Source organism: Maylandia zebra, linkage group LG16, assembly GCF_041146795.1.
Source record: "Maylandia zebra isolate NMK-2024a linkage group LG16, Mzebra_GT3a, whole genome shotgun sequence".
In the NCBI taxonomy this organism is placed as follows: domain Eukaryota; kingdom Metazoa; phylum Chordata; class Actinopteri; order Cichliformes; family Cichlidae; genus Maylandia; species Maylandia zebra.
In genome coordinates, this window is record NC_135182.1 from 25281751 (window position 1) to 25292587 (window position 10837).

Consider the following 10837-nt stretch of genomic DNA (forward strand, 5'->3'; position numbering starts at 1 on the left):
CTATGAACAAAATTGAGTTGGTTATGGTTCAAGAGTCCCGCCACCCTACATAAAGTTGGTCTCAACATTAATATGATATAAGACAATATGAATATATGAATACAAACAGGAGAGTATGCGATACCAGTCTTCTGGGGATAAAGAGGAGAGGAATGAAATTGAGAACAGAATTTATGACGCAGTGTTTTAAGCAGTGGGGTTGATGTTATAGACAGAAATCAACTCTGAGGATTGTTTCCCTGTAGTAGTTTACACATTTGTATGTTTTGGTTTTTTGAGTAGTTTATATTTTGTTTATATGTATAACTGAAAAGCATGAAAGGAAGTGCAAAAAATAAAATCAGATAAAAAGTAAAACCCCTGCATTCGAGGATGCAGTCCCCTGATTTGCTAGCTTAGGCTTATCATTGCACAAAAATAAATGTCATTTTATTTAAACTTTACTCACCATTTTTTAGTTTTAATAGGACAGATTGAAGGCTAGGATAAAACACAGCATTCACTGTGTTTAAAATCCTACAACTAGAGACGTTTATGCAACAAAAACAGTGTGGAATCTTTTAAAGCTGACAGTGCAGAGGCAGTGAGAGTCCGACAGTAATGGACCTGCTGTGCACATCCGCGATACTATTCCTACTACACCGAAGCGCCCATATTTCTAATATTTGAGTTCCAGACTCAATTTTAATTTACTAGTTTTTATTCAAGTTTACGAAAGGCTATTTTACGGAGCACAAGTGAATGCAACGCGAGAGTCCCGCCGTGACGTCACGTGGAGCCTTTGAGTCATGTCAGCTGAGGGAGGAACTTCGACAACAGAAAATCAACCAGGAAACAGAGGCTGCCAAACATCCACCGTCTCGGTCTGACGGATAAACGGCGGCGTTAACAACAGGCATCACACAACACATTAGTACAGGATTTATATTTTGTAATTAGGTTTGATACACAGCAGCAACATGGCTTCCCTGTTCAAGAAGAAGACTGTCGACGGTAAGTTTGCTCAGGGTGAAAAGCTAGCTAACTTGTTTTTAGCCCGGTTGGTCGTACAGCTTGTTCTGTTGTTCCCGTGTTAGATGAGACGTCCCAATTTAACTTGTTTTACCTGTTCTGAGTCGAGCTGAGTCACACTGCTGCCCTCGACGCGCTGCTGAACTTAATGTATATATGTAGCTGTTTTACAATGTAACCTTTAAAGAAAAAAATGCGGTGTTAATTGTTACAAGTATCCTCTTGGTTTCTTTCCTTTGAACTTCACCTGTAATCGTTAGAGTTACAGGCTGTGTAAAGGTCTGTGTATACACTCCGTTACACCATGGTTTCCAATGACTTAGAAACGGCAAACATAAGCCTTAGTTGTCATTAAGTGTACATGATATTTTTCCCTGTATGATTACTTTGCGTGTGTCGTAAATACGCCTATAAACTTTAATTTGGTTAACTTACTGTCAGTTTGTATCCTACACACAGACTGAAACTAATGCCTCATTGTGCTGTGACTAAAATGACGTCAGTTTTGTGACAAAGAGTGCAATAAAATTGTGCAATGGAAAGTGAAGCTGTTATCATATGAAGTTAAGTCATTTAAAGTGGGCTATATTCAGTTACAAAAAATGTCAAAATTCTGAATAGCCTTTCAGTCTAAAAAAGTGAGTATTTCCCCCCCAGGCTAGGTAACCACCTCAGAAGGTCAGAATGGAAAATCAGTCAAACTTACATCAAAATTAATGAATCAATTATTCACTCTCGGATACTAATTATATTAACTCCTAGGGCTGAATTTCAAGAGAAAAGGCGGACCGTGCCTCAGCTCTTTGGACCTGAAACTTATTCTTGTGGAGAATTACAAAGAAAAAAATATCAACTTTGTATTTTTGGGTTTAAAAATAGACTCTACTGGTTAAGGCAAATCTTTTCAGAGCACTCCCTGTTTACTCCTCCCATTGTTGTCATTCTAGTTTCACCCATACCGATCATCTGCATACTGTACTCACAGTGCTCTCCTGCCTCCACTCCATTTCAAGGCGCTGTCAGGTCTTCTCAGCCGTCCCCCATCCAGTACATTTCTTTCTTTTCTTTTTGTTTGACATCTTTTGCGCTCTGGACACAGGTTTCTCGTTGATGCCCTGGGTTTGGATGTGGGTCGTAGTTTCTGGTTATTTGGCAAATTTAGTAAAGGGGGGGGTGGGTTGATCACCCATATTTGTAGGACGATATCCCTCCCTCTTTGAGACGTTGGCGGCACGTCACCTTATACGTATACAAGCATCGTTCTCTTAAGTGGTCCAGCATATTGACGTATCTCGATCAAGTTTGTGGGTGTTGAACTTTTCAGCAAGAATAAGGTTTTTGGGTTTTTTTGTTTTTTTTTCTGAAAGTGGTCAATGTTTTTTTTTTTCTTCCCAAAGTAGGACATTTCCTATTATATAGTAGCTCATGAATATAGACCGGAGTTAGCTATTTAGAAGTTTTCTTCTTTTTTGTTGTTGAGTTTTTTTTTTATAATTCTTTCATTCATTCATTTATTTAATGAATAAATGAATCCAGTGCACATCTGTCTTTCCTGGATGAGGGATCCACCCTTTTCTGTTTTTTCAGAGTTTTTTCTTTTTTTGTTTTTCTTTTAGTTTTTCCTCATTGAAGCCTCATTGAGGCTTGAACTCTAAAAATAGAAACCAGTTCAAAGCCCTTTGAGGCAAGTTTGTAATTTTGAGCTATATGAATAAGACTGAATGAGAATTCTTTGATTCATTTATTCATTACTCTATTTATTCTTGATTCTCACTTTTTCTGTTCTTAAGGATTTATTTAGTTTTAGAATTACTAAAAGCTTCCTGCGTTTTAATAACAGAAAAATGGAATGGATAAATCTCAAAACTATATTTAAGTCTTGAAGTAAGGTTATTGTTACACTGATTAACTGGGTCATCCCTCAGTCACACAGATTACTGCCTGACTTCATAGTCATAAATTATGTCACATGATGCCACTTTGTGTTTGTGTGGGTGGTATAGAGCTGACACTGTATTGGCATGAGCTGTCCAAGCATTTCCACAGTTGGCAGTGTCAGCATGCTCTCAGTGTGTTACTGCTCTGAGATATTTCACGTGCATCTGGGCGCAGGGTCAAACATGATTACTATTGAGGCAGTGGCTGGATGTTTGAGATTTCTTCCAATATTTGGCAGCTGCTCGGGAACCATCCTTTCTAATGTTCCAACAGCGTTGATGTTGAACAGAAAGACAAAAAAGATACCACACATGACACATACTGAGGGCATAGGTGAATATAAATAGATTTTCTTTTAGAAAGAAAATATGTTTGTCTTAAATTTTTTGTTGAACAAAGATCGTTGTAAAATCACACATATTGATAGTCAGTCAGAGAGGGTACGTTTACATTGGAAGTTCAGTGGTTTGAGCCACAGCTGCTCTAGTTTGCATATCTTGCATCCTTAGGGCAAGATACTAAACCCCGAATTGCTACGAGTGCATCAAAAGTGTGTAGGTTATGAGTAAAAAGCACCTAATTGCATAGAAAAGGCATAAAATGAGTGCTTAATAAGAGTAGAAAAACACTATATACTGTATATGTTTCATCCAACTTATCAGACATTTTTTTTCTTTTCATTTTGTAAGTCAAAGGATTGTGGGGTGTTGTACCATCACCAAAATTCTCGCTCTCTTAAACCTTTCTAATTCTTTTCTGAAGATATAATCAAGGAGCAGAATAAGGAGCTGCGCGGCACACAGAGGCAGATCACCAGAGACAGAACAGCGCTGGAGAAACAAGAAAAACAACTGGTAGGAAGCATGCAGACAATTAAATATAAAAGCTATGAGGAACAAAACTATGTGCATTCATAGCATTTCTTTTTTTTGTAGATTTCTACATATTGCATCAAAGCCCTTTTAGGACCCTCTGATTCCCCAACCGACACAATCCCAGCCCCAGATGCATATTAGATTGTCTTTCTACAATCTATGATTGTGCCCGATTGGCTAATGGGGTTAAATGAATAGACAAGCGATTTGGTGAGGTGGCTCTGCCTCAGGCAAGTGAGCCTATCTCTCATACACTCTCACAGAGTTAAACAATTAGGCTACATTCATCGTCGCACATAATCTAGAAGATGAAAGAAGCTGACTGTGTCCTCTCCTCAGTTGTGTTAAGTAAATATCATACAGGACATAATTACCTCCCTGGGGAACGAACATTCTTATTCTACATTAATGTCTTCCGTTAATTAGTCTCGTTTTAAAAGCTTTGTTGCAGATTCTGAATAAAAGATTAAGACAAAAAAATGGAAATGACCTATATCTGCATTTTTTAGCACGATAGAATCTTTTTTTATTTTTAAAATATTTGTGCTGCACAGCATTTGGCCGCCTGAAATGTTACTAACAGCTGGATTGAGGCTCCTTTAGCAGCACACTGTGCATCTGTTGTTCAGAAAAATCTTCAGCACTGGGCCTTGTTAATGCATTAAGGTTCCCATTTGCTAGCATGCAAAGCCCAACAGCCTCACAGTTGTTCCTGCACTATCTATCCATCACAGCCCCACCTCCTCCACCCTACCCTGACAGGCCAGTAAATAAGACATTATAAGCTTCCCATCAGCATCAGTTCGTCGTACTCGTCTCTCTTTCCCCCGTTAATGCATTCTTAGTCTTTCTTTTTTCTTTCAGATAACACTGCAGCTGACAATATTATTGCCTTTTTTTTTGAACTAGGTCTGCTCTTTTCTCCCATGGCATTATTTGAATTGTTTACAAGCAGGGAGATACAGGTTGAACTCAAATGACCTGCTGAATGTGTGTCTGTATTAGAGAAAGGCACAGATGCATACAGCTGAGCGAAGAAAGCCTTTAGCTTTATCAAACATTAATAATTGATTGTAATTTCCTGAAGAGAATGCTTTCAGCACATGTACGATAACTAAAAGACATATTGGCTGGCTCATCGTAACCTGGAGCTTCTCCGTTGTCTCTCGGGAATCGTGCCCACACACAGGATCCCTGTGGGGCTCGGAGTATTTTTGGCTGTGTACTGAAGCTAAAAGTGTATATGAGTAACAACTGATCTGGATGATTGTGTTTACAAATTTGTGTTTACAAACACAATGGTTTCTCTGGGACTCGGTGGATGTATTTGTTTTATGCATAAATATATATTTTTAATATGAAGAGTATCCCTAAAGTCCAATAAAATGTTTTATTTAGTGTATTATCAATGTGTTCTATATTAAAAATAAAAGCTTCTGAGAGAAATTGCAGGTGCCTAAAAGCTCCGTCTTCCCCGTATTTTCATTTTCCTGAACCTCGGGCTGGCTGTGGTGTTGAAGGTGTCGGGAAATCAGTGGCATTAATTGACATTTCTCAAAACAAAGTAGTTTCCTGGCTTCAGCTAATCTGCAGCATGTTGTTTTAGAAAGGCCATCCCTGAACACTCAATTTTACTCAATTTATATGGGCAAACACAAGCACATCAGCTCTAAATATAATGCTTATTTACAATATTAGGCAGATAACCAGGAGACAATGGTGCATTTCAGCAGCCTCAATCAATTAGTTCCAGATGTGGACAGTATATCTTAATGAGAATTTTTGATTCCCTGTTTTCTGCCAGTTCTTAGAATTTTCTTTTATGTTATGTCTATACTCACGCTTGGTAAATTTGCACATTGACCATGCATACACACACTCATAATGCCAAAAAAAAAAAAGACAGAGGTGAGGAGTCATATCGTATTCTTCTTTCCTTCTCCAGGAAGCAGAGATCAAGAAAATGGCAAAGAGCGGTAACAGGGAGGCTTGTAAGATTCTCGCCAAGCAATTAGTTCAGCTGAGGAAGCAGAAGACCCGGACGTACGCTGTCAGCTCCAAGGTCACCTCCATGTCTACGCAGACAAAGCTCATGAACTCCCAAATGAAGATGGCCGGTGCCATGTCTACCTCAGCCAAGGTAAAATGCTAAACCCTGTCAATCAGTACAGCTCATTTTGAATTAGAAATATGGATACAGTGCAGCATATACAAAGTGAACAAGTCCCTACTTCAACATACTTTGTGCCATTGCCGTTAGACAGTCTGTATGAACAAGGTGTTGCTATCTAATGGAAAAGTTAAATTTGTTTTCCACACAAGCTAAGTTCAGTGTGTACACACATTAATATTCTAGTGTGGCAATTAAAGTATTAATGTGGGGTCTGTTCATGTTTAAAACCCGAGCCTTGTAGCACTGTTGTTAATGAAGTATGAGAGGTACTAATTGGCCAGGAGCGATGTACTGTACAGAGTCACACTGAGCAAACATAGACAGGTCAAATATAATTAGGCTTTAAATTAATGGCGTGTGTTCAAGTTTACGCGAGGCTGTGGCTATGTCACAAAGAATGTGTTAATTATATTCTGTCAGATACACATTTTGTTTAGACACAGACTCACACAGGAAAGTTGCAGCTTTGATGTGTCTTCAGTAGAAAGTGATGCATTCTCCATCACCTTTCTCCTGAGCTTTAGATTTGCATGATTTTGAGAAGCTTGTCAGTTGAGACGTTGATGTATCAGGTATTGTGTCAGACTCAGGTCTGAAAGTAGGCCATGTTTGTGCTGATCTTTCACAGGAAGTTGGTCTGTCTTTAGGACTCGCATAATTCTGTGATGATAAATGATATCAAAGCAAATTTACTTGAGGTTGAGGATCGAATATTTTGTGAAATGTCTAAAGTTTAAAAGGTAAATTACCTCGAATAGTTTGTGCAACTAAAGTTCATGCTATCATGTTGAGCATAATTAGAGGTTTCTACATCGTGAAGAGTGTTATTTCTTGGCAGTAGCACCTAAAAAGATAGATTCTCATACGTTCCTTAAATGTTTGCAGACAATGCAAGCAGTGAATAAAAAGATGGATCCACAGAAGACACTGAAAACCATGCAGGACTTCCAGAAGGAGAACATGAAGATGGGCATGACAGAGGATATGAGTAAGAACACAATGCACTTGGCAAAACAAGTTTGGGAAGATATATGGGAATAGTGTGAGAAGTGATGTGTGCTGCAAAATATGCAGCAAAGGCAAAATATGTTTGTGGGATGTTTTTCAGAAGAAACACTGACGCTTGTTTTTGTTTTTTTTGTATGCAGCAGCCGTCTTGCTCTAAAGTCCAAACTTGTGACTGGAAATCAATTTGACTGACTTTTCTGTCCTTATCTTCTTCCTTCCTGTCTCACTATCTGTTCAGTCAATGACACTTTGGATGAGATCTTTGAAGAATCTGGAGATGAAGAGGAATCTCAGGACATTGTCAACCAGGTTCTGGATGAGATTGGCATTGAGATCTCAGGGAAGGTAAGAAATTCAAAAACCACATCTCTCCTACATCCATCAACTTTATAGACATCACAATAGCGCATAATGCCCAAGTAGAAAAACAATCTTAACATTTTACCATTTAGTCTCAGATTTAACTGCACATTTTCAGATGTAGATGCACTTAATGAAACACACAGCCCCTAGCAAGATGAACAATAAATGGTCCACATGGCTTTTACTCTGCTTTTAAAATGTATTCCAGCTGCCACATGGTGGGGCTAGCCCTCAGCTCTTCTAGCTCTGTTCCTTGTTTTTTTCCCTCTTTGTAACTGCCAGGCTGTCCGTCTGCCGTGTGTCTGGCTCCCCCTGGGGTGCTGCATGAGTTATTACCTCACACAAAACAATGCACAAACCGACAAATCTCCCAAAAAAGCCCCCAGCAGGAGTGGCAGTTTTTAAAAAAAAAAAAAAAAAAAAAAAGCTCATCAGACTGTCTCAGGGTTTTTTGGGTGGGGTTTTTGTTTTGTTTTGTTTTTGTGGGTTTTTTTGGGAGGGATAGAGACACACAGGATGCTCTTTAAAAAGTAAAAGTAATCCAACGGCTTCATAAAATAACAAGATTCACAAACTACGGTAGTTTGGAAAATCTACCATAATAAAATAATCATCCATATGTTACTTCTATTGTTACTGGGATAATTATGTGTCTACTGATAGTAAGTAGTCAGCTGGGAAGCTAACAAAGGCTGTGAATAGTTTCAGTTTTTTTCTGCAAATAAAAAGTAACCGGCATAAAATTAATCATGCCTTTTGGTGTCGAGTACCAGATTGTTTCAGCATCTTTTATAGGATGCAGTAATTGATCTTTAACAAACCCAAACAACTGCACTTTTTATGTAAAGTAAACTTTACAGTTAATTGACAAAATTGTGACTCAGTTTGAACAGTTTTTTTTTTCTTTGTTTTTGAGTGTCAGCAAGCAGCTGTACATCGTAGACTGTCTCGAAACAAGTAGCAGCTCTGCGATTGAACGTGTGTATTTTGAAGTTGATGTGGCTGCTAATGGGGTTTTCTACCCATGTGTGATTCCAGATGGTGAAAGCTCCAGCTGCAGGAAAAAGTGTCCCCGGTGCTGCTGCCTCCTCCAAAGCCACCATCTCTGACGACGAGATTGAAAGACAGCTCCGAGCTCTGGGAGTCGACTAGGTTTCGTCTTCGTATTAATGTTCAAATTGTTAGAAACACTGGTTTTGTCATGGTTCGAGCGTACACACTCACACACTTACACACACTCACACACTTACACACACTCACACACTTACACACACGCACACACATACACATACGTTTATTAACACATACATATTGTCACATTCGCCTTAGAGATCATTATGGCAGAACATGTGATCTATTTATGTGAAAATAATATTTATTACAACATCGAAGAGGCCACATCTCAAAGGTGGACCAGCAGTTGATGTTTCACCTGAAAAACTGATTACGCTGTTGTTTACCACCCATCTGTCTTTATAAGGGCTACAAGTGTATGAGATCTTGGAATTGGCTTTTCCCTTCTGGTTTTTTGGTCAATCTTGAATTAGTCCTATAATCTCGGTCTGCTTTTATACGATTGAAGAAGGATGGTCTTTCTTCAGGAAGTTTTAATGAATAAAACATGGTAATTAAAAAGCAGCTTTGGGGATGTCAATAAGCAGATGGAACTTGTATTTTTTTCCAACTCAGACTATTTATGTGCTATCTTTGTTGCCATTGGTAAAATTAAAACCAATTGAATCCACTTTCTCTGAGGCAAACTTTCCATTTTAAGGCATTCTTTTGTCAAATTTGCAATGTTTTATGGATAAAATGCCTCTGTTTGATTTCTTTCTCATCCTGAGATATTCGAGATAAGACAGACACTTAATCATGCTAACTAGCTAAATCATTACCAAGATTTTTTAGGTTTGCCACCATAGGTACTGCAGACAGACATATGCATGTGAAACATGTAACTAATATCTTCGGGCTGGGGTCAGGCTTTCAATTTACGTGCATGAAATGAAAAGACAAATTGATCCGAGAGCAAACTGGCTAGCATTTTTGTGATATTGTACAGATTATAAAATTAAATAAAGTTGAGATTAAAAACACAATTTAGGGCTAATGAAAGACTGGCATGTCAAAGAGATTTCAATCCATAATTAAAGCCAGAGGCTTCTGGGTTGACGTTTGATTTACACAGAGATCGTAAGGTGGTACTGATCCTGCAGTCCCTCTACTCTTTCAGCTGCTGTGCAGTTGCTGTCATTTGTTTTTTTTTGTTTTTAAGCTGCCTCACTCACAGAAACACAGACACTAAAGGAACGAAATGATGGAAACGTTTGCTAATATAACACTGTGATTGAGGAGATTTCTTCTCTTCTCCAGCTGAAGCAGGTTTTTCCTTTACAGTAATTTGTCAGCGTCAGCCGTTCCAGGCTTCGTGACAGCCATATCTGCTCAACGTTTTATCTGTTTGTGCCCCCTCGTTTAGACTCCCTTTGCCAAAATAAACCGAATAAGATTCATTCTTGCGTATGTCTGAAATCTACAAGTCATAATTCTTTGAATTTTTGTCAAAAAAATTTGTTCCTTAACCTTACACCAATCTGTTGTGATTGAGAACAGAATCAGTTAACAGACATTTTTTGAGTGCAGTTCTACAATAGGATATTACCATGCATTTTGTGTATGTATACTCATTTTGTTTCCTTCTTATTGTAAAGTGTAAAGGGTGTATGGCTTTTATAAGGAATAAAGTTTCCTCAGGTATGATCGGATCTTTTTTCATTTTCAGTCTCCACTTTATCCCCCCCCCCTTCTTTTTCATTAAAGTTGTATTCAAGGTTTTTTAAGGCTTCGCTTCAAACCGAGCAACACAAAGAGGTATATATCTTTTTTGCTGTCTTTAAAGACAGACATCAGTTTCCATTCATTTCCATATAAATGACAGACTCAGACAATAGTTTGCTGAAATTCTTTTTTTTTTTTTTTTTTTTAAACCCCCCCCCCCCCAACTGCAGAACAGTTTAAAAAAAAAAAGTGCATGGTAATGCAATATAAGTGCATTATCAGCCAATGAAAAGTAACTTATTATTTTGGAGCCAAATAAATTTTGACTGTTAAATGATGGATGATGATCCATCTGATGAAGAGTTGAATAGAGTATCAAACAGAAGCGCAAACACACCGACACATAACACATGCATATATTTTAGCCACGTTTATGGATTTACTTATATAAAAATTACATGGTACCCATTCAGCTCTCTGAATACATGAACTGTGGGGAGGAAAAGGAGTAGATATGAGGAAAAACTTTAAGGCTAAATGCATCTGGACGACTGCCTTCAGAAGCTTCTTAGTAGTTTTATAGTAAGCATGCTGTGCCTGTAACTTTGCTGTGTAGACACTCAGAGGAGTGACAGCAGTCGGTGTGACCCTGCAGCATTTATTTCCCCTGGCGCTCCCGTTATACAGCCTT

At 38.3% G+C, this 10837-nt stretch overlaps 1 protein-coding gene across 1 annotated transcript; it reads left to right on the forward strand.

Moving 5' to 3' along the window:
• The first annotated feature begins 806 nt into the window (after nucleotides 1–806).
• chmp2ba (charged multivesicular body protein 2Ba) lies at nucleotides 807–10128 on the forward strand. Its single transcript, XM_004555554.4, has 6 exons — nucleotides 807–993; nucleotides 3712–3803; nucleotides 5770–5964; nucleotides 6883–6985; nucleotides 7244–7350; nucleotides 8407–10128. The coding sequence occupies exons 1-6, from the start codon at nucleotides 960–962 to the stop codon at nucleotides 8518–8520; spliced, it is 645 nt and encodes a 214-aa protein (XP_004555611.1). The 5' UTR covers nucleotides 807–959; the 3' UTR covers nucleotides 8521–10128.
• The last annotated feature ends 709 nt before the right edge of the window (nucleotides 10129–10837 follow it).

Coding starts and splice junctions, on each gene's coding strand:
- chmp2ba (XM_004555554.4), top strand. CDS start 960: ATGGCTTCCCTGTTCAAGAAGAAGACTGTCGACG. Junction 3,804..5,769: donor AGAAACAAGAAAAACAACTG/GTAGGAAGCATG, acceptor TTCCTTCTCCAG/GAAGCAGAGATCAAGAAAAT. Junction 5,965..6,882: donor CCATGTCTACCTCAGCCAAG/GTAAAATGCTAA, acceptor AAATGTTTGCAG/ACAATGCAAGCAGTGAATAA.